The 23,961-nt window shown below is 43.9% G+C and overlaps 1 protein-coding gene and 1 pseudogene across 2 annotated transcripts in view; both read left to right on the top strand.

The window, feature by feature from the left end:
- The first annotated feature begins 9 nt into the window (after positions 1 to 9).
- Positions 10 to 4,872, top strand: LOC128119334 (60S ribosomal protein L13a-like; annotated as a pseudogene).
- A 3,649-nt stretch (positions 4,873 to 8,521) lies between these two features.
- Slc18a1 (solute carrier family 18 member A1) overlaps positions 8,522 to 23,961 on the top strand; it is a 29,925-nt gene continuing 14,485 nt past the window's right edge. For both annotated transcript variants that reach the window (XM_052752814.1, XM_052752813.1), the window contains exons 1-10: positions 8,522 to 8,682; positions 10,385 to 10,652; positions 11,963 to 12,317; positions 13,502 to 13,560; positions 17,722 to 17,805; positions 18,715 to 18,807; positions 20,342 to 20,431; positions 20,656 to 20,699; positions 22,959 to 23,019; positions 23,094 to 23,189. In XM_052752814.1, coding sequence (XP_052608774.1) covers positions 10,529 to 10,652; positions 11,963 to 12,317; positions 13,502 to 13,560; positions 17,722 to 17,805; positions 18,715 to 18,807; positions 20,342 to 20,431; positions 20,656 to 20,699; positions 22,959 to 23,019; positions 23,094 to 23,189 — 1,006 coding nt within the window. In that variant the 5' untranslated portion in view covers positions 8,522 to 8,682; positions 10,385 to 10,528. The remainder of the gene's footprint in view (positions 8,683 to 10,384; positions 10,653 to 11,962; positions 12,318 to 13,501; positions 13,561 to 17,721; positions 17,806 to 18,714; positions 18,808 to 20,341; positions 20,432 to 20,655; positions 20,700 to 22,958; positions 23,020 to 23,093; positions 23,190 to 23,961) is intronic.

Raw genomic sequence — 23,961 nt, 5'->3', positions numbered from 1 at the left:
TGTTGTAAGATGGAGCAGGTCTGTGACTGGTGGCGCCGGAAGTATGTCGTCGGGTCAGTGAAGAATCCTGTAACACAGACACCAAAGGGGAGGGTGACAGACAGCAGGGTAAATAGCAGCTGAGCTCTCACTCTCTCCTTCCTGTGCTTCCACTTTATTACTGTGTTTGTAAGTTCACATGTAAGATACTGAGTTTCCTTATGTCACTGTCCTTTTCGTAGGACTAGTTTATAATTGTTAGATTTTTAGAATGCAGCGATAGTAGATGTTTCTCTCCAATTTACAGGCCATGAAACAGAAGTCCATGAAAGGAATGCTATTTTCCTGCAATTTGAACTTCTTAGACTGTAGACCATGCCTTTTGACTTCATAACTTCTGTGCACACGTTTTGCCAATCTCTTTTGTATAAACTCAGATCAATCTACAAACACCTCTGACACAAATTATCAATGGGGAATTTGGGAAGATCAAATCATTTCTAAGATGAGCGGATGCTTCTGATTTGAAATGAGAATCCAAGCCCCAGGCTCACAACAAGAATCCACTAATAGCCCTTTCTCTAATATCAAAGATGAGCTGGGGGAAAAACTGGAACTACAGCTTGTGGATTCTCAGGGGAAGCTCCAGAGACATTAGGGTTTGGTTCATCTCTGCCTTCCCATCACTGTCATTACCTGCACTGTCTCTAAGTCTGAATCTCAGTGCCATGAAAGCTCTTATTCCTTGGCTTACTTGCAATGCACTCTGTAGGCAGAGTATTCTGTCCCACCAGCCAGCTCCTAAATAACCACACAGAGACTTATTATTAATTATAAAAGCTGAGCCGGTAGCATAGGCTTGTTATTAACTAGCCCTTACAACTTTAACCCATTTTTTATCAATCTACATGTTGCCACATGACTCATGACATTTACCTGTCCTCTTACATGTCTTTCTCCCTTTCCATCTGGTTGGTGACTCCACCTTTCTTCTTCCCAGAGTTATCTCTGTCTGGCTTTCTTGCCTACACCTCCTCCTACCTAGCTATTGGCCATTTAGCTCTTTATTCAGCCCATGAGAGCAACACATCTTCACAGTGTACAAAAAGATTATTCGACAACAGCAGCCAGAGAATCAAAAGATCAGAGAATCAAAACTCAAATGATGCCTTCTGTAAGCAAGTGCCTATTATGTGAACACTAGTAATGAACTCAGCATAGTGTGGTCCCTGGAGAAACTCTAGAGAACTGTAGGGCACATTTTTGTTCTGAGCCATGAATACATTGCACTAAGCTAGGTGGAGCAGGCCAGGCTCACTCTTCACTAGTTCTATGTCTGTGGGCCCATGCCATATCTCTAAAGCAAAGATGGCATTACTTGTAGAACAATATTTCTAAGGAACACAGGGCTAAGTAGTGGAGATAAGACCAACACATATGATCCCACAGAGATGACATATAAAACATTGTAAAATGAAATGCTAGATTGTGTACCTGGTTTTAAAAAAGTCACCTAGGGTTAATTAAGACCAGGAAGAGAGAGAGGAGGTAGGCCTTTCAGTTAGAATTTATTAAAGAGGGGCTAGGTCTTGGTGAGATCACTCACTTAGCAGGTAAAAGATCCTAGATTCTACCTCCAGCACTGAAAACAAAAAAAGACAAAAAGAATTTAGAGAAGTAGATGGGAAGAAGAGTGCTGGGTGTTTCATCTAAGTCTTGAGCAATCTGTAAATTTTTGTGGTGAGGAAGAAGTAACAGCTCTGAAGTGGTCAGGACAGATGGCGTACTTCATAGGGAAATTCACTTAGGGAACTTAGTGTTTGGAAATTCTCCCTACAAGTAGAGGGGCTCTGCAGAGCAGAATCCATGTCTTCAGGTTTTTCTGATATTTAAGTTCTTACATCATAGTACTGTATGCCTACTATGTCTCAGATGTTGTGAGGTATCTACCAGAGAAGACCACTCAGACATGGATTCGAGCCAATAGAAAGTATTTATTAGCCTGCCATCTACTACACTGGGTGCTCAGGACCTGAGGGCTGCCCTGATCCTTTCTCAGGATGAGCTTTTAAGCACAAAATCCACATCCCGGGTTGACACACAAGAGTTAGCAAAAACAGCCAGAAGCAGATTTACAGAAGCCACAAGCAAGGTTAGTACATTTAGGGGCTTTCCCAGAATTATGGACGTTGATGATGGTCTTTGTTCTCATTTTGGCTGGTGTTGTTGCCTACATGCTGGGTTCTAAGGCCTGAGTAGTACTTCCGTCATGGTGTCAGTTGTCTGGAGGCCTGTAACACAGACACTCTTGTAAGTGTTTGTTGTTGTTAGAGATAGGGTCTCACTATATAGCCCTGGCTGGCCTAGAACTCGTAATGCAGATCAGGCTTCCCTGGAAATCAGAGATCATCCTGCGTCTGCCTCCATAAAAGTATGCATCACCATGGCCTGCTAAATGCTTGCTGCTAACTCATTAACCTCCCACAAAATCTCTACAAGTTAGCAGTCGGTGGCATAGAGAAATAAAACAGCTGCCCATGGTTCCACAGTTCTCAATGGCATAATTAGGACCCAAACTGATGGTTAAAGGGACTGCTTCCCCCCACCCCCCCACTTTCCAAGTAAGGACTGAAATGTGTATGTGGTAGTTTGAATGTAATTGGCCCCCATAATCTAGTAGGGAGTGGCACTATTGTTAGCATTTAGGCATCTGTACTGGCCTGCACTTAGGGTCCTGACAGGATATATTGTCAGCTGCAGCCACTAAGAGCATCCCCTGTGCACATTTGCTACGTTTCCTTATAAAAGGTGGGCCTTGGCCACCTCCCCTCTCTTTCTTTTTCTCTTCCTTCACTCTCTTCCCTAGGAACCAGTCTCCGCCTCCTTCTCTGTCCTCTTCTCTGCCCTCTTCCTTGCCCTTCCCCCAATAAACCTCCCACGTGAGCCCTGTTGTATGGCATGATTCCTTCTTGCTGCTTTTAAATTACAACAACTGTTAGGAGGTGTGACTTTGTTGAAGTGGGTATGGCTTTGTTGGAGGAAGTGTGTTACTGTGGGGGCAGGCTTTGAGGTATCCTATGCTCAGGGTACCACCCAGTGTCCCAGTTGACTTCCTGTTGCTTGCAAGATATAGGACTCTCAGCTACTCCTCCAGCACCACATCTGCCTGCAGGCCACCATGCTCCCTGCCATGATGATAATGGACTGAACCTCTGAAACTGTAAGCAAGCCCCCTCAATTAAATGTTTTCCTTATAAGAGTTGGCATAGTTATGGTATCTTTTCACAGCAATGAAAACCCTAACCAAGACAGTGTACTTACCAGGAATGAGTTTGATGAGAACTGAGTTTAGGGAATACATGTCCATTGTCCTTAAATGACACTGCATTTCCTGCTCCAGCAAAGTCCCAACTATTTCCACCAGTTCTCTTGTCTAATGGTATGAGGATCAGATTTTATAAGGAGCCAATACTGGGGTTGAGAGTTCACCTGTTAGAAGTAGAATTCTGCCTACACAGCCCAGCATATGTGGGTTTCAGAACCGAAGTCTACATGGAAGGTGATGCTTCTTCACTCTCATTCTTAAGCAAAGAGGCTCTGGGAATGCGTTGAGTCCCCTTCAGGGCCTTCGGTACTTCAGCCCAGCTTCTGTGAAGCCTGGAGAGTCAAGAATGATTTAAAATCAGTAATATTAATAGAAGCAGGAACATATAGTTATTGTTATGCAAATGTTCCTCAAAAGCTTCTGTGACAAAAACCTGGAGGCCAGCCTGTGACACTAAGGGGAGGTGGGGGAAGTAGCAGAGGTAGGGTCCAGGAGAGGGAAGTTAGGTCTTTGGGGGAATGCCCTCAAAGAGTATATGGGATCCTAGCTTTTTCAGCGGCCATAAAGCAGACAAACCTCCTCTACCATACAATCCTGCCATGATGGACTGTGGTCCGACAATCTGAACAGTTCGAGGCATTGAGAATTCTAGGACTTGGGACCTGAAGAGATGTCTCAGAGGTGAAGATGTTCTGCAAACATGGGAACCAGAGTTCAGATGCTATGGCCCATGTAATAATGCAGGCATCCCATGCATACACCGAACCCAGTGTCTGGGATAGTTTTATGTTAACTTGACACAAGATAAAGTAATCTGAAAGGAGGGATATCAATTAAGAAAATGTTCCCTTTAAGATCTACCTGTGGCAAACCTGTGGGGCATTTTCTTAATTAATGATTGATGGGGAAGGGTCCAGCCCATTGTGGGTGGTGCCAGCCCTGGGCTGGTGGTCCTGGGTTCCATAAGACAGCAGGCTGAGCCCAGGCGGCTGCCAAAGATGGCGGAGGAGGGGCAGGTTCTAGTGCTGGATGGCCGGAGGGGCAGATTCTAGTGCTGGATGGCCGAGGCCATCTTCTGGGCCGCCTGGCGGCCATTGTGGCCAAGCAGGTACTGCTGGGCCCGAAGGTGGTGGTTGTGAGCTGTGAGGGCATCAACATTTCTGGAAATTTCTACAGAAACAAGCTAAAGTACCTGGCGTTTCTCCGAAAGTGGATGAACACCAACCCCTCTCAAGGCCCCCACCACTTCCCAGCCCTGAGCTGCATTTTTTGGCGCACTGTGCGAGGCATGCTGCCCCACAAGACCAAGCGAGGCCAGGCTGCCCTGGAATGCCTCAAGGTGTTTGTTGGATGGGATCCCTCCACCCTATGACAAGAAAAAACGGATGGTGGTCCCTGCCGCCCTCAAGGTTGTGCGGTTGAAGCCTACCAGAAAGTTTGCTTACCTGGGACGTCTGGCTCATGAGGTCGGGGGGAAGTACCAGGCAGTAACAGCCACTCTGGAGGAGAAATGGAAGGAAAAGGCCAAGATCCACTATCAGAAGAAGAAGCAGCTCTTCCTGGTGTGAGCCCAATAAAGACTATTTGCTTCATGGAAAAAAAAAAAAAAAAAAAAAAAAGAAAGACAGAAAGCAGGCTGAGTAAGCCATGACAAGCCCGTAAGCAGCTCCTGCCTCCAGGTTCCTGCCCTGTTTGAACTGCTGTCCTGACTTCCTTCAATGATGAACAGTGATGTGGAAGTGTAAGCCAAAGAAACCCTTTCTTCCCCAACTTGCATTGTAGTCATGGTGTTTCATCACAGCAATAAAAACCCCAACTAAGACACCCAACCAGGAGGAGACCCTGCCTTAAAGGAATAGTTACCTGTAACTCCAGTTCCAGGGGATCCAATGCTCTTTTCTGATCTCCACACTGAGTCACAGTGCATAGATCATCTTTCCATGTGTACAAATGCACGCATAAATGCAAAATTTAATTTAAAAAGAAATCTAGTGATTGAAGTAAAAAAATGCTCTTTCAAATGGCATGCTGGGAAGCAGGGAGCCCATGGAAGGATGGAAAGATCCTCACCGAGCAAAAGAGATGAAGGGCGCTTGACAGCAAACGGAAAGCAGAAGTGGGTAGGAGTGTGAACATGAGACTTAGGTCTACAGCAAAGGTCATGGCTGAGGTCATGGTGAGAAACAACAGCCAGGAGAGCCCTCAAATTCAAATCCTACCAGAGAACCCTGCTTTGGGTTCTCCACTCTCCTGAGACACCTGCATGCTTCTGCCACAGCTGAAGGACATCCATACAGAGTTGAAGGGACTTGGCTCAGGGAAGGAAGCTTGACTATCTTGCTGGCTTTGATTTTTGGCATTTTAAAATGCCTTGTTCCCCTGGTTCTAAATCCAGCACTTATTTTTGTTTACAACAGTGAGTCCTTACCCTTTGGACACATCCTTATTCCATAGGACCTTCAGTGTTAGGAAGATCATGTCCATAGAAAGCTACAGTCCCTCCCCCTAAACATCCCTGTTTTTTGTTTTTTTTTTCAGAAGTCTGCACATAACTTCTGAACCAAAGTCATATATTTGGGAACCAAGCCCCTGCAGTCTGGGCCTGCAACCCTCACATCTGCTAAATATGAGGAATTATGAAGTGATTGTTAAATATTTAAATAGCTAAAGGAAACAGGAAGAAATGAGAAACAAAAATACCCCCCAGATCCGAGTCACAGGATCCACGCCTGTTGTGGCAGGGTCATGTAAACCTCAGATCCAGTCATTGTTTTATGTGTATGTAGAGAACAAGCTGTCTGTCTGAAGGTCCCAACTGCCAGCCACTTAAACTGGAAAGAACAGAACCATGGGTGGAGAGCCTCACACTTCCACTTTGCTCTGACCAGAAATAGAGGAGTTTGCAAGGATTTAGAGGCCACTGGCATATCTGTATCTAGATGGCACTATTGCTTTTTACTAGTTCCTCTTTAGTTTTGATTTTTCCACTATTATGTGGAATATATGTAGAGTTAAGGTGCACAATCACGTACTTGAGAGGGCAAGGCAGAGGGATTGTGAGTTCGCGACTAGCTAGAATATGTAGTTTCCGTCTTGTTTGGTTTCTTAGACATGGGCTCACTCTGTAGTGTAGGTTGTCTTAGAACTCACTGTGTAGTCCAGCTTTGAATTTATGGAGGTCTCTTACCTTAGCTTCCAGAGTGCTGAGATTATAGATGTGAGCCATTGTGTTTGGTTTAAAAAAATATGTTTGTATATTTCTCAATATTTATTATATATATTCAAATATACATTATATATAATCACAATGTATATACAATTTTTGAAAAAGTTTAGTCATTTCAGAAGAGACCTAACACCTATCATGCTAACCATTTTTAAATGTGCAATTCAGTATTAAGTGTACTGACATTGGTTCAGCCAGCCAATCTGTAGAAGCTTTTCATCTTGTGAAACCAAAACCCTGTACTCACTGAAGAACCACTTCCCATTCCTCCTTCCCCCAGGCGCTAGCAAACTGCAGTTTCTGTTTCTATGATTCCATTATTCTAGGAACCTCATATAGAAGAAATCTTAGAGAGCTTTACCTGTGGTGAATGACATACTTTTAGCATAATACCCTCAAGATTAATTAATCCACACTGGATAAGATCTCATTGTGACTATTTATCACATTTGCTTATCCATTCATTCATCGGGGGCATCAGGGTTGCTTTCAGCTTTTGAAAAGTGTGTGCATGCCTGAAAATGTGCACACACATTTGTATTTTAGAGCACATTATATGGCTCAGTGGTAAGGGCGCTTGCTGCCAAGCCTGATGACTTGAGTTGGGTTCACTGGACCTCCTTGTTGATCAGCCAGCCCGGTGAGTTCAGTGACAAACAAAAAAAAAGGTCTCAACAAAGTAGAAGGTAAAGAAAGCCATCTGGGGTTGTCCACTGACACATGTGTCATGGCACACATGTACCCGCACCCCCCAACATCCATAAATGAAAAAATTAACCAGAGGAAGATGAGCACTCATTCCTGTGCTCATCGGTATCTGTGAAGACTTACTTGTCCTGCCTATGAACATAAGCACTGCACAGCTGAAAATGTATATGTGTGTTTTGAATATAATATATATTACATATGACATATGGCTACATATTAGTAATATGCTAAAAATGGAGTAGGCATTTAACAGCAGTTGTCATTGTTACTATATTTCTGTTAATGTAACATATGACCATCCTTCAGTCACACCTGTCCTCTTAAGCCCTCAGTTCCCCAAATTGTCATTTTCATATACCTTTTTTGGGGGATTCTGCCCTCTGTGATAACAGGACAATGGCACCCAGAGGTGTTCACATCCTAGTCATGAACCTGTGACTGTTTCTCCTTGTGCTTAAAGGTACAGGTGTTGCAGGTATGATTATGTTAAGGTCCGGGGGACAGGAAGCCAATCTTGAAATATTTGGGCATGCTCAGTGTAACCACAAGCACTCTCGTAAGTGAAGCAGGGAGAGAGTTAGGCAAGTGCTGCTGGTTTTGAAGGTGAAAGCTAGAAGCCAAGAATTGTAGGTGGCCTCTAGGAGCTGAAAGATTGGGTTGTCCCGAGAGCCTCCAGAAGGAACAAAGCCCCGAGGATACCTTCATTTGAACTTAGGCACAGCTGTGTGGACTTCAGACTTCCAGAGCTGTTTAACAGCAAATGTGTGCTGGGAATCAGACTCAGGTCTTTCTACATGTGTGGCGAACCTTTTACTGAGTCATTTCCCCAGCTCCAGATGTTAGATTTTATGGCTAAAGAACAGTAGGCACATAATCTGTCTTCACATAAAAGTTTCAAGATTTATTACTTTTTTTTTTTTTTTTTTTTTGGTTTTTCCAGACAGGGTTTCACTGAAGATTTATTACTTTTAAGGAAAGAGTTGGAGCCCAGGAGGCATCTTGAAGTGGCAGAGGACAGGAGGTGCCCCCTGGTTCCACCTTGCATTCCAGTTTGTATTCAGATCCAGGCAAGAGTTAAGTGAGTGGTATGACAGATAAGCACAGATGAAAACCAGCACAGCCCAGAACCTCTTTGCTCAGGAAGAAATCCACCCCCTCCGTCCTCTCTGGCCCCAGCCCTGCCTGCCTTTGACGCAGGGAACTAAGGGGCTCAATGAAACCTGTTGGAGGTTCCAATTAAGTCTTTGTGGACACAGCGCGCAACACACACACACACACACACACACACACACACACACACACACACACACACACACGAGTCTCCTCAGATAACAGACAGCAATAAATCCATCAGCACATCCACTTGGAGAGAGCAGAGTCTCGGCTCTCTAGCCAACAGCTGCCAATTTTTCTCTGAGTGCCTCATATCAAGATGAACTGTAAGGTAAGATTTTTTTTTTCTTTTTGGACAAGTTTAACTCTTCCTTAAAATTTCTGTTTCTTATTAGAGGATTTTGACTGTGAAGTTTACTACTGATGGATTAACAGATTTCTTGTTTTGTTTTTGTAGTCATTTTATTGTATGTTTCATCTCTCCCTACATATTTTATTCTCCTTGGCAACTTCATTTCTGTTGCTTTCTTTTCGTCTTTCCTTATTTTCATTCTCATGTGTCTTGAGTAAGTTTGTAGTTCAAAATTTCTTATTATACAAGGAAATGAAGGCTCCTGGGTCACTGTATGTGGTTCCTGGTTCAAGGTTATCTGGGAAATTGTTTCACGTGGGAGCTTGCTCCTTGAACTGCAGTGTGGAGTATATTCTTCTAGCCCGGGACTTAGAGGACAGTAGCCCAGTGCCTGGAGTGCTTCTACCATTTGAGGCTAATGTTTAATCCCAGAGATAACCATTCAAAATTATTTACTACTTGTTCTATGAAACTGGTTCACTATAGAATATTTTAAAATGATAAACGAGGAAAAGAGTAAAATCACTGATTATAAGTAACCAGCACCTGAATGTACATCTTTCTAGTCTTTTAAAAATAAGCACACCTTTTTTTAACATACAAATGTCAAGCTATGAATGTAATGTCATATCCGTATCATACATTTTATGACAGTAGTCCATTTTTAAGTGTGACATTGTTGGTATTGTTGGCACTCTGACAGAAACCTCATAAAAAGCAAATAAAATCCTCTTAGAAATTTCAATTCCCTGAAGTTAGACAAGGAACTGGGACTTAATGGTAATATATGATACAGGTTCCTAAATAGGAAGCTACTGATAGAGAAGTCCACTTAGGAAACTCGTCATGAAAGTTAGTGCCTTATTTACACAGCAACACGCCTTTCTGAACAGGGTCCTGTAGCTTAAATACAAAAATCCAAGTACTTCTGACATATATCCGCAGGAAAAGGTAGAGTGCAAGTATACAAGCTGAGAAGCTTGGGCTTTTACCTCCGTTTAACGCCAATCGTGTGACCAGGACAAATCTCTCCAGCTCCTGAGTCTTTGATTTTTTTAAACTGTTTTGTTTCTGATTAATGCTTGTCAGTGGACAGACAGCCTGGGTGACACATTCTTCCCCCTCCCTTTTTTTTGACACATACTTTTGTATGCTACACATAGTCTCCTATGCTATAATTTGTTGAGTGGTGATAAACATAAGACTTTTTTTTTGCATAGTCACAAAGTTGCTTTTATTTGTACTTACAGTATTTTTAAGGCCAGGTCTTGCTGTGTACCTGTGACCTGGATCTCTATGTAGTCCAGGCTGGCCTCAGTCTTATGGTCCTCCTGGCTTCACCTCCAAGGTGCTGGGATTACAGGTGTGCAGTATTTCAGAATTAAACCTATTTAAAAATGAGAAGAAAACAGGTTGTAGTGGCTCAGGTGATGCCTACACCATTCAGATGAGAGGCTGATGTCTGTCAGCTGAGAAACAAGGAGGCTGGTCATCTGTGGAGGCTGTTTAATGCAGTGGGTGTAATTTCAGACATAAACCTCTGATAAGCAAAGTTTTCTGCAAGGTGTTGTGGGAAATGTGGACTTATTGAGATTATATAAGAAATGAGCAGACAGGCATGAAAAATTCAAACTCTTTTGTTACTTGCAACAGCAACCCTTCACACTTTTGATTTGAACAGTGAGCTTTACTGGACCAGGCAGACTTCGTCTTCTTCTATAAAGGCGACAGAAGACCCACAGCTGTCAAGGGACCTTCCTAAGCGCCTGGAGGAGAAGGCCCCCACTCTCCCACTCCCTCCCCAGCCCACTCCTGCAGCCTTGCCATGTTCCAGGTTGTTCTGGGTGCTCCTCAGCAGTTGCTGAAGGAAGCGAGGAAGTCCCGGCAGCTGGTGCTGGTGGTGGTGTTTGTGGCTCTGCTCCTGGACAACATGCTGCTCACGGTGGTGGGTAAGTCTGGGGCTTTCTGTGGTGAGGGTGTATCTGCTTTGGGTCACAGCAGGCAGCATGCACCTACCCCGCTTGATTTCATCATTGAGCCGACTTGTTCAGTTCCTCATATGGAAAAGACATGGAGGTTGTTGAGGGTTGGAGGAAACTGTAGGCAGCAGGGCCTGAAAGCTGTCAGACTTAAGACTAATGACCCCAGAGGTCCAAACCAAAACAGGTTCAGAGGTGCTGGCAGGAAAAGAAGACCCGAGCCAGAATGTCACTTCTTCACTATTATGTCTTCCCATGGTTGCTGGTGACTCTGGAGACACCTGGGGCAGTGAGCACTGTTTTCCTGTGATGCTTTTCCAGACTGTCCTTTGCAAACATAGGACATGCAAATCCATACCAAGCCCAGCCTTTTTGCAGTTCATTGCCTCACACTCCTGCATTTTCTGGCTGACACTTCATTAACTTTTACATGACATTACAGAAGCAGATGACTAAGTACTTGCATGCTGTCTCTCCTGGGTGAAATGCATGCTTTAAAGAAGCGTCTTCTTGTGAGAAGTAGATAGTCCAATACAGCCAATACTCATTTCTTGTGGTTCTATAATTCATAATCCTATAATAAAGTTATAATTCTATTATTATATTCTCACAAACACTGAAATAGCAAATAAGAAATCTTTATATCAAAGGGAAATATGCATACACACTCTCCACTCCACCACAGAAATTATTAAATCTTGACATCAATGGGTCCTGGGAGGTTCTGTCTCTTACAAAAGGCTCAAAGATGTTAAACATCATGCCCAAGCTGCCCACTAGCAAGTGCTGGGGCTGGAATTCAATACCTGTGAACTGCCTCAGAGCCTGAGCTTCTCACAGTACCCTGCCTGGGTCCTTAGCCTTCAACCCTCTGGTCATCTGGGGACTGATTCCAAGAGGCAGCACCAGCTTTGTTCTGCTTCAGCTAGAATATGTGTATTGGAGGAATATTTTTTCTCATTGTGCACTCATCTGTGAAAAATCATTGTAGATCATCATCAAGCATTGATTCTTTGGTTATATCTGATTCTTTACAAGTAGGTGAACTAACTGGTAAGGATGTCACAAGTTCACGAAGACTAGCTATATGGTGACTAGAATGTGGTCCTTTAGCTAACAGGATGATTTGAACAGACATGATCTTTGGTAGGCTTTAAAAATTGTCACTTAGGAGTCTTCTTTCTGCATCAAACTGGACCTCATAGAAATGCCTTTGAACTTAGTAGTGGTGACAGGATCTCTGTCCTTGAGTTTTCTCATGTATCCTCATTGATTTTCAGTGCCCATTGTGCCCACTTTCCTGTATGCGACAGAGTTCAAAGATGTCAACTCTTCTTTGCATAGGGGTCCTTCTGTAAGCTCCCAGCAAGCTCTCACCTCTCCTGCCTTCTCTACCATATTCTCCTTCTTTGACAACACCACCATGACTGTAGAAGAGCATGTACTCTTCCGTGTAGCGTGGACAAATGGCACCATCCCTCCTCCGGTCACTGAAGCTGTCTCAGTACCTAAAAACAACTGCTTGCAAGGGATAGAGTTCTTGGAAGAAGAAAACGTCCGGGTTGGGGTTCTATTTGCTTCGAAGGCTTTGATGCAACTTCTGGTCAACCCATTTGTAGGACCTCTTACCAACAGGTAAACTCAGTAGCCACAGTGTCTATCTTAGTCACTGCTCTATTGCTGTGAAGAGACACCATGACCAAGGTAACTATTGCAAGAGAAAGCATTTAAATTTGGGGCTTGCATACAGTATCAGAAGTTTAGTCCATTATCATCATGGCAGGAAGCATGGCAGGGTGCAGGTTGGTACTGCACTAGTAGCTGAGAGCTACATCCTGATCTATAAGCAGAGAGAGAGAGAGAGAGAGAGAGAGAGAGAGAGAGAGAGAGAGAGAGAGAGAGAGAGAGATGAGAGACTCTGGAGTTGGCAAGGACTTTTGAAACCTCAGAGCCCACCCCCAGTGACACACTTGCTCCAACAAGGACACACCTCTTAATCCTTCTATTCCTTTCAAAGTGCCACTCCCTGGTGACTAAGAGTTCAAATATATGGGCCTATGGGTACCATTCTTATTCAAATGCCACAGTGTCCTATCCACAAAGTACAAACTTGGTATCAGCACCGAGGCCCAGGTCTCATATAGGTCAGTAGTTCTCAGCCTTCCTGATGCTGTAACCCTTTAATATAGTTCCTTTTGTTGTGGTTGACCAATCCCCACCATAAAATTATTTTCTTGCTACTTCATAACTGTAATTTTGCTCCTGTTATGAATTGTAATTGAATATCTAATATACAACCCCAAAGGGGTCATGACCCACAGGTTGAGAACTGATTATATAGGTGATTAGAAGAGAAAAAAGGAATGCTCTGGCCTCCAGGGGAGCCAGCAGTTTGGAAGCTTGTTATCCCAAAGGATAACAGGTTATCGGTGAAATGTTAGAGGCATCACATTTCCTCAGTGATGTGAATATTGAATACTGAGAACAGGGCAGTGAGCAGCTGGAAGTTGGTGAGCATGGTTTGAGTGGGATGGAGGAGAGAACAGGACAGTCTGAATACAATTGGAAGCTCTGGCAATCTGGAAACGTCATCCAGGACGATCCTGAGGTTTTGAGAGATACCTTTTCAGGAAAGGATAATTTGGGCCTTGTCTGGGGGTAGATTTGCATGTCTGTTTATTTATATGTATGCATTCACATATGAAAAGAATGCTCTCAGATTACCCCTGTATCTGTTCCTACTGAGATTAAAAAGCATACAGTCCCAGCTTATGAATGTGTGCTACAATGCTATCTTTCTTTGTTCCCTTCCGTTGTAGGATTGGCTACCACGTTCCCATGTTTGCTGGCTTTCTGATCATGTTTCTCTCCACACTCAGTAAGTCGTTTTCCTCCCTCCCTTCACTAAGCATCTTTGAGCCATCGTGTAAATGTTGTGTAAGGGAGCAGGACTGAGTTTCCCAGAGGGAAAGAAGACATCTGAACAAGCCAACTGGGACACTGGCTGAGATGTTTTGTAGTCATTTGAACAGGGGCTGGGATAGTGTTAGTAACCATATTGGAATCATTCTCCTCTTCTACAGGAGAACAGATTCTTAATTTACTTCAGTGAAAATCACAAGAGCTGTTTGAATGTACACACTATGTATATGTATATGTACATTTACTTGTTCAGGTGTATGTGTGTATGTATGTGTGTGTATGTGTATGTGTGTATACATAACTAATCTCTTGAGCAAGCTTACTGCAAGCCTCCCATCTTTTAAAAAGAGATAGTATTATTTTAGTATGCTATGATAAAGATATTGTTTTAGTATGCTATGGTAAAGGGTGACTAACAACAACAAAAGAATGTTGTATCATAGTAACTAGAAAAATCCCCAAATCCTACTGTTTCTCAACTAAGTGCACCTTAGGTTACACCTTAGGAAAGTAAATTTGCTAAAGAAACAGGAAATTAAATTACAAAGCCTATCCAGTATCCGCTTGATGTTCCTAATAAAATGGAGGTGGAATCAAAACAGTGAGATGAATAAGCCTCATGTTTGACCCCGAGATATGAAGGGATGAAGCACACTGGGTGGGGGTGTCCACTTCTAGAGAATCAATGCAGGGAAGACACCTGTAGACCTACCATTGGTTCCCACTGCTTCTCTAATTCCTTGCTCCAAATTACACAGTTTCTCCCTCTTGATTTTTTCTTAGTTTTCTACCACACATCCTCTTCTCTCTTCCTCCTCAGCTTTTCTCCCCCACCCCCAGAGTAAGAATTGACCCAATCTAAAGTTTGACAAGAACTAGTTGCATTTAGGGATAGAAGGAAGGCTGGAGTGCAAGAGTTTGAAATGGGATGTTCTTGCTGAGAACTGGAAATACGCTTGGGTAATTAAAACAGAATGGAAGAAAATGAAGTCACCAGGCTCTGCCGCCTCTTCTAAACTCGGGGCCACAGAGAAGGTCCTCATCAAACTCCGTGGGACACTAAACAAAGCCTAAACCAGTTAATGAAGGCAAGAGACTTAGAGAGGTGGAGGGGCCGGTTGGGTCCAGAGGGAAATGGGAGAGGGTGGTGGGGTGGGAACCAGAGTGTACAAGTATGAAGCAGTGAAAGAACAAAATTTACTATAAGAGAGGAAAATTAGGAAGTTCAACTTAGTTCATTAGTTTCCATAGGTTCAGCCCATGTTAGAGAGCAAATTAAGGAACACAGTTATCCAATGTGACTTGGAAATTCATTAAAATTTTTTTCTGGAACACATATAAAGAATAAAATATGTTCTAGGTATTTAGAGGAGGGTGTGGTTGTTGCCTTGGGAATCATGACCATACCCTGCAAAATAAGACCACGAAGTGTATCTGTGACCCAAGGTATTTAGCATAAAATCCTTGCCTGCTCCTCTGTCAAGAAGTAGTAGATTAAAACCTCTTTCTATTTACTTAACTGTGTGTGTTAAACAACAATTACAGTTTCCAGGAGGTCGCTAGTGTTGCTCTACGGAGTTAGCCTAATCTTATACAAAAGAAATAAATTTGCCTATTAGGATAGCCTTTGTAAGCCTTACTTGGGCTTTGAATAAAACAATAAGTAAGAACTGGGCATGCTGGCACAGGCCTGTAATCCTAGCACTTGGGAGTGAGAAGTAGGGGGCATAGATGGTCAGAGTCATCCTTAGCTATAGTGAGTTCAAGGCCAGCCCAGGCTACGTGAGACTCTGTTTCAAAAAAACAAAATTATTAACAAGTTGCTGGTGCTTATCACTCCTCTCAAAACCTCTATCTGGGACTTCTTGATGTAACTGGGAGACAAATAATGGCCCATATTAATTTAGAAAAATGAAAAGGAGCCAGGTGGTGGTGGCACACACCTTTAATCCCAGCTCTTGGGAGGCAGAGACAGGTGAATCTCTGTGAGTTTGAGGCCAGCCTGGCCTACAAATCGAATTCCAGGACAGAGAGAAACCTTGCCTTGAAAAAAAAAACCCAAAACCTAATAAACAAACAAAAAAGAAAAAAATGAAAAGAAAAATGATTGCTTGTTCTCAATAGTGTGACCAACTGTCTTGATTTTCCTGAGATTGGGGTTTTCCACAATGTGACTTTCAGTTCTGAAACTAAAAAAGTCCCGGGTAACGAAAGACAAATAGGCTACTCCATTCTTTAAGGACATAAAAATAATGGTGTTGAGCATACCAGATATTAGAAAGTTGGAGAATGGCATTGGAGGCCAAAAAAGGAGGGACAGAGATTGTGTGTTTTGGGGAGACAATGAGTAGTTGGGTGTGGTCATGTTGGGTTGTAACTGAAGAACAAAAACCACAACCAAACACACCTATAATAAGTGGTCAGGAGAATTAAAGTTTGTCTGGTTCAGACACCTTGGGAAGGATTCTTTTTTTCTTTGGAGATATTGTTTGGGAGTCGAGGATGAGCAATGTCTGGGTCTAAAAACACAACCTCTACAACCTGTAATTTGGTTTGAGACAGCGCTCTCCAGTTAGCCTCTCAGCTTCATTTGTGTTAATCTCTAGTAGATGGTCCATCAAGGACGTCAGCTGATGTGCTTTCTTTTTCACATCTGCCACCAGTCCAGCACACTCAGTATCACTTAGTAAATCCCAATTTGATTGGGTGGAAGCATCTTCCACCAAGGGTCAGACAGAATATAAGATGTCTTCTATCCAATGCCTATGTCCCTCGAGGTGCACACAACAGATGGCCCAGGATGGCCCAGCAATGACAAGGGGTCAGTGCGATGTAATGCAGGATCCAGGAGTAGGGATAGGTACCAGTTCCCAGTTTCAGTGGGAAGGACATCAGACTCTCAGCAAAGCAGCACAGAGACCCCGCCTTCCTTCCACCATGTACTGACTTGATTCACGCATCTGTGGCTTCTCAGCATTTTCATCAATTCAAAATCAGTCCTAATTGAAGGCTTGGAGTGATTAAGTAGTTAACTTCAAAAACAAAAGGCAAACATCATCATGCTTTCTTCTCCCTTTTATATTTAAATAATGGGTCTCATCTCATCATGCATGCTTAAGATCCATGTAATAGTGACTCATCTCTCTGTGGAATCTGAGTCAGCTTGCTAATTCTTTTTTTCCTAAGAAAGATCTGACATTTATTTTTTGTGTTATTTATTTATTATACGTGCATATGTATGCCACCGAATGCATTAAGTTCAAAGGACAACTTGCAAGAGTTGGTTCTCTCCCACCACGTGGGTTCTGGATCAAACTCATGTCACAGTCTTCACAGCAAGCACCTTTACCCACTGAGCCATCTCTCTGGCCTAAAAAAAAAATCGTTCTTTTTTTAAAAATGTTGTTTTATTAATGCCCTATTTTGGTTTTTGTTGTGATAAAAAACTCTTACCAAAAGCAACTTGGTGGAAAAAAGGGTTTCTTTGGCTTACAGAGTATAGTTCATGGTTGGGGAAAGCCAAGGCAGAAAACCAGAGGCAGAAAATGGTGCAGAGATCATGAAAGAAAGATGCTTACTAGCTTGCACCTAATGACTTGCTTAGCTACGTTTTTTATATAATCCAGGACCACCTGCCAAGGAATGGCACTGCCCATGTTGGGTTAGGCTCTCCTGTATCAATTAACAATTAAGAAAAAGCCTCACAGACATGGCCGCAGGCCAATCTGACCTAGGTAGTCCCTCAACTGAGGTTACCTCTTCCCAGATGACTCTGGGCTATGTCAAGTTGATTGCTGAATCTGACTGTGACAAACCAGTTAATCTAATATCTAATAATGGGCTTTGTTATGATTGTTTCATGCATTATAGTATGAGCATGTTCATCCCCATCCCCAATTACCCTCCTTTATCCCCCCTCGCTCTTCCTCTTCCCAACAAGTCCCCTTCTACTTTCATGTCTTTTTTGGTGACCCAACAAGTTTCATTAGGGTTACTTACAGAAGCACGGGTGGGGGGCTGTGTACAGGAGCATGAGCAGCCTACTAGAGGCTACACCACTGAGGAAAATATTTCTCCTCACGCCGACCAGGATCATTCTGACTCTTTTCTTTCCCAGTGTTTGCTTTCTCTGGCACCTATGCCCTGCTCTTTGTGGCTCGAACCCTTCAAGGCATCGGATCTTCATTTTCATCAGTTGCAGGTAAAGCTGCAACACACACACACACACACACACACACACACACACACACACACACACACACACACACACACCTTTTTTACCACTACTTAATTACTTTAGGTACTACATAAAATTTATATGAGGAAATTAAAGGAAATGCCATCCAGGGAGGTAGCAATTAAGATTCAGGAATAAAGTGATTGTGGACTTGTGGGAGGGGTCCATAGATCCCTGGCCTGGATTACTTCAGAAGTTATACAGGTGCAGCTAGCTCAAATCAAAAGAAGCCCAAGGTTCTCATCTACTCCCACATCATGGCCTTTCCTTAGTGTTGCTTTTATTTAACGGGAACTGTTATTTCAGTAATGTCCTCATAGTTTTCAAAGTATTGCTAAGCAAAGATGTCACAGTCTCCCATGGGGCTCCTGTGCTATGCCACTCACCCAACTGAATGGCCTGATGGCACAGTTACTAGATGTTGCCAGCCCATTTTCTCTCCCAGGTGCCTCGTATTTTAATGGTCCTCCTTGAGCGCCATACTGAATACAATAGTCCACTCATATGTCTTCCCTTCCTGGCCTGGTCTGTGACCTCCACATGCAAGGAGATTTAGTAGGAAATGACAAAAGCCTATGAAACTTGAAATAAGTAGACAATAGTATTATTGTATTACCCTCCCTCGAAGGCTTTTTGTTTTTTACAATGTAACAACATCAGCACCAAACTAATAAGTTATGTGTAGGGGAGGAGAGAGAGGCAACTGTGGAAGGCAGTATTTGCTATATACTGTGGGCTGAGTTTTATAAAACCCCGCAAACGAAATATCCAGCAAAGACAGCCACTTAAGATGTTATAGGGCTGGGACCAAGGGCTGTAAGAAGCAATCAGCAACCTCCCATGTGCTAACCTCAGCTGTCCTTTCCTATTCAGGGCTCGGGATGCTGGCCAGTGTCTATACTGACAACTATGAGAGAGGGAAAGCCATGGGAATTGCTTTGGGGGGCCTGGCTTTGGGGCTTCTGGGTAAGTAGCACCTAGACAGAGGCCTGAGTTCAGGAGATGGGGGTGTTGCAAACCCCACAAAGATGGCTCCAAGAGGCAGGGACTTCCCTGTCGTGGAAGACAAGTAAGTATTTTCCTTGCCTCTCTGGCCCAAGTGTGTTGACTCTTTCAGAAAGATCACTATGGACAGGTGTCATTTCTTTCTCCTTAAGCGGCTGTGAAATGCATGAGGGCCTGGGGAAGTCCTGAAGGCCAACCTGTCCAAGGGAGCGAATGTCCTACATTACCGGGCACTGCCTCCCTCACCTCTGCGTCCATGCACAGCTGGTGCTTTCCACAGGAGAGCTGAGCTTTTGCCAGAGTCTCTGCTGGTTTCATAGAAGCAATGTCCTTTAATCCTCACCACCAACTTGTGAAGGAGGAACGGTTGTCCCCAGGCTAGAGATATTAGACAGATTAAGGAGCTATCCAAAGTAATGCCAGGGCCAGGGATAAGGACTCCGATTTTCTGTTCTCAGAAGTCCCAGCTCCAAATAATAAATATACCTATGTTTTCCTTGATGTTTAGACTTCATATTGACTAATTCAACAAGCTGCTTCCTCTTGCTGAGTGCTCTCTCCATGCCAAGCACATAATGCTGGCGCGGATGGCATAGAGGTTAAAGGCTTCGGATAATGTTCTGCCCTCAGGCAGTTTACAAGCTTGCTGAGGGGGAGATCCAAGTCTCATTCTTCCCCTACCAGCCACCATGGTAGAGAAGAGAGGGAAGAAAGCCCTTTCTTTGTTAGTAGCCATGGGGATACCCAGCCTTGGATGTGGGTCACATTAGACTCCTTTATCACAATTACTTTTAGTAAAATGAGCATGCTACATCCCTTAGAGCCCCTTTGAGGTCAGCCCCTCCCTCTTTCTTGGTTTGAACATGGCACTAATCTCTTACAGGTTCTCTTTCACACCCCCTCCTTCCTTCATGATACATACTACCAGAAGAGCCTACACCTGGTGGCATTTCTTCTCTGCTAAAAAGTACCATGTTTCTCAATAACCAACAAGGCTATTGTTGGTTACATCAATAGATACCTCATCTGGCTCTCTGGAGCCCTTGACTGATGTTGCCTCAACCATCCTCACCTTCACATTTCCCCAATACTCATGCGGCATTGACATCAATCTTCACCCCCACATGTACCCCCATTCAGACCCTTCAGTGTTGCTCCTACACATCGCCCCAGGTGCGATGGACTTGGCAAAGTGGTTACGACCACCCGGCCTTTCTGACCTATTCCACTGGGCTTACACAGTACTTTGTGCACAAGATCATTTACTGTGGAGCGTTTTGCCACATTTCAATTACTTGTCCTATTGCCTCCCCCATCCATGCCCTGCTAAATCTCCTTTACTAAAAGGGAAGTCTTTGAGGACAGAGACTGAATCTTCACCTCTGAACCTGCCCCCCAGCCTCAGTGGAGCTTAGGCCCTCCAGGCCTCCAGTAAAGACTGAGTGGGTGATCCGGAAGAGTCCCATTGCAGGTGTCTGTACTTCTTTCCTTTCAGTGGGAGCACCTTTTGGAAGTGTGATGTATGAATTTGTGGGCAAGTCCTCTCCATTCCTCATCTTGGCCTTCTTGGCACTTCTGGATGGAGGTAGGTCAATGCTGGTGCCTCCAGACAGATAGTAGCTTGGCTCAGGTTGGAAATGCATTATGCCATGGTGTCTATCATGACATGTTTAGATGGGTCAGGGACTACCCCATTCTAGGAAAACAGGAAGAACTGAGGGAGTCAGGGTGGTAGCTATGCAGCCATTAGTAGAGCCCCAGATAATCAGTGAATAAACAGAACTGTCCCTCTGTCTCCCTTTTTATCAGCTCTCCAGCTTTGCATCCTATGGCCTTCCAAAGTGTCTTCTGAGGTAAGTGGACATGAAACCCCATTGCTCTGGGATAAATAGCATGGCTGAGCATAGGAGAAAGGGGAAGTCAAGAAAAGTGAACCCCAGATTTGGATTCCAGGCAGGCCTACACTTAGGGTAGCAAAGGAGTCTGGCTTGGTGTTGTTCAAAGATGGAAGTGGGGCTATAGAAAGAATCAAGTGTTTTCTAAGGAGTGAAGAAGGTGACAGAGACCTCCAGACAACCAAGAGCATCCCCAGCTGACCACCATTCAGTTCTAGTTAAGAAATACTAGAGTTTGTGTTCATCTGACTCCAAGCCAAAGATGGCTCTGAGAACTCCAGATCAAGCTATACTTGAGGGATGTGGGCACAGCGTTGAGCAAGGAGTTGCCAGTGTGTGAGCAGTGATCAAGAAGGTGCTGGGGTGCAAGCATATGTCGTGTGACAGAAGTCGAGGTGCCAATGGAGAAGGGATGAGTGTGTCCACGATTCCTGGGCCAGGTCCCCCTCGCATTGGTGAACCGTCTGAAGCCAGCAGAGAAGGGATTGTAACAACAGAGCTAGGAAAGGATTGGACACCGTTGGGAGGGCAAGGATGCGTCTGAGCTGGAGGAGATTCTAGATCTGAAGAGCGAGGGGGTGAGATCCTTGACAAAGTTTGATAGAAAGAACATACTGTGTGAGGATGATGATACTGTGGCCTGAGTGTCAGTGGGAAGACTATAAAGAAGTTTTCTTTGAATGTAGTATAATACTTTGCTGTATGTATTGGTAGGGACACAATCATTTTGTAACATTGGTATAGTATTTTGGGGATGTATAGACCATTACCATTTAGGAGCCCAAGCTATCTAGAAAGATACATTCAAATGGTATTAATATCTCTATTGCTATTTCCCCTTTCCTTCTCTCACCCCTATCTCTTGAAAGTGATCACTTTAATTCTTTTCTATGTTTTTCTGCCAAATGATTTGTGTGTTTTCTTATGGTTACCCCACTTCTCTTCCATAAAAGGAAACATTCTATATGCTTCTTTACATCCCCCCATTTAATAATGTATCCTGAAGAAAACACCCCCATGCTGTTCTGCAGTTGTATGATCCCCATTAGGGAAGAAAACCTTTCATTCTGTTTCCTGTTTGTGCATTTAGGTGGTTTTCAGTATGTTGCCATCACAAACAGTACTTCAGTTATTAACCTCATGAACATGCATTTTATAATGTTGGAAGTGGTGCTTTCTTCTCTGTCTGACTGTCTTTCCCTCCCTCCCCACCTCCGGCAGTACTGTAGTAGCGACTAAACATAGGGCCTCGCACAGCCTAGGCAAGTACTCCACCACCGAGCTGTACATACCCCCAGCTCCAGCAGCAATCATTACGTATCTTTAACTGTGATGCTGGCTTACTTCTCTGTGTATGTGTTTACTGTTTGCATCCATTGCTTCACATTGATTTGCATGTGGGGTGAGGATATTATAATTTTGGTTTTGGCAACTCTATATTTGTCCATTGTTGTGTGTGCATCGTACGTGGTTATTGTATCCAGACTATTAAATCTCACATGTGGTAGAGTAGACTGCACACCAGAGATTAGGAAATACTCCATGGTTCCAACTACTGAGTCAGGGAACACTGTGGGAAAGGTGGGATTTGAACTTGATCTGGAAGAACAGGTAAGATGGAGAACTCTGGAGAGGAGAAGGGTGGTAATTCAGGTAAATGTAACAAAAGGCTGGTGGGGTATAACTGGTATAAGGGTAATGCTGTGAGAGCAGGGTGATCAAGGCTGGCCATTAGGACCAGCACGTAAACACAGGTGTTCAAGCTCCCGACTGCACAGCACAGTGTAGCTCAGAATGGATTAAAAGAAGAACCTGGACAGCTTGAGGCACTTTCTCCTGTAGAATTCCACACTCACCTTGAGGTTAAGTGCTCTGCCTGTGGTCAAATGTTGCCTGTGGGGCAAACGGTTTACAGAGAGATGTAGTGGAAAAGCCCTGGTCACTTATTGACAATCCTGGCCTTGCTTCCAGTCATTGGAGGTAGGAATTATATCCAATACATGGTATGCTGCCCTGATTGCCTCGGGACTTGTACACAAGATGGACTCTGTCTCCAGCTGGGATTCCAAACAGGCCACTCCCTTTCCCTAGACCGGAGTTTCTTGGTCTCTGCAGTAAAGGAGACAAGGATGTCTAAGATCCTATCTTAGATCTTGTGAAAACAGAAGGGTTGTAAAATCTGTAGAAATGGAAGGTTCATGTTATTTGTTTTCTCAGAGTGCAATGGGGACTCCACTTCTGACACTTCTCAAAGACCCTTACATCCTGGTAGCAGCAGGTAAGCTGACCCCGACCTCCCTCTCTGTGGGAAGAGTCAGGCTTTAGGTACTGACTCACAGAACTATCTCTCAGGTTCCATCTGCCTGGCCAACATGGGAGTCGCCATATTAGAGCCCACACTGCCCATATGGATGATGCAGACCATGTGTTCCCCTGAGTGGCAGCTAGGTAAGTGACCTGGGTCCCCAGCAAAGGCTAAGGCACCAGGCAGGTGCTGGGGGCCTTTTTGAAGGTAATCAACAACCATCAAGTCCGGGTCATCAGTCTCTCTAAGGGACAGTACACTCCTTTCATAGACTCAGCCCCATGTCCACACCCGTGAGCTGAGTCCAGATGGGTGGGTGGAGAGTCACCTTGTGAAAGATGGTGGGCAGTGGAAAGGTCAAGCCTAGTACTATTGTAAAACTCTTCAGTATTTCCAGCCCAAGGCCTGTTTCTGTTTCCAGAGCATCGGCTGGCAATATAAATTTGTGAAAACCACTTATTCTTTCTGTGTTACTTTTCTCATTACTGTGACAAATTACTCAACAAACAGCAACCTAACAAAGTAAGGACTTCTTTTCGCTCACGATCTGTCTTGGTGGGGAAGGCCTGCAGCGTTAAATATTGCTGAATGGCCTCAGTTCTGGAGAGATCATGAAATGGAGGGCAGGGGATGCCCGGACTCATCTTGTGTTCTTTTCAAATTCCTTTTTCTTTTGACTAGGGCCCCAGCCTGAAGGACGGTGCTTCCCACATTCAGTGTAGGTCTTCCCTCTTCACTAAACCTCTCTTTAAATGCCCTCACAGACTTTCCAGGGGTGTGTCTCCTACAGAGTCCGACCCAGTAATTGATCAAATTAACTACCACACTTTATAAGCATCACCTTTAAAGATTCTTTTATTTTTATAAAATTATAAGGTAAAATTTTGTTTTGTTGTTCCAGCCAGTGAGGCAGAT

The sequence above is a fragment of the Peromyscus californicus genome, unplaced genomic scaffold, assembly GCF_007827085.1.
Source record: "Peromyscus californicus insignis strain IS unplaced genomic scaffold, ASM782708v3 Scaffold_23__1_contigs__length_62951481, whole genome shotgun sequence".
NCBI lineage: Eukaryota > Metazoa > Chordata > Mammalia > Rodentia > Cricetidae > Peromyscus > Peromyscus californicus.
This window is presented reverse-complemented; position numbering and strand designations above follow the sequence as displayed.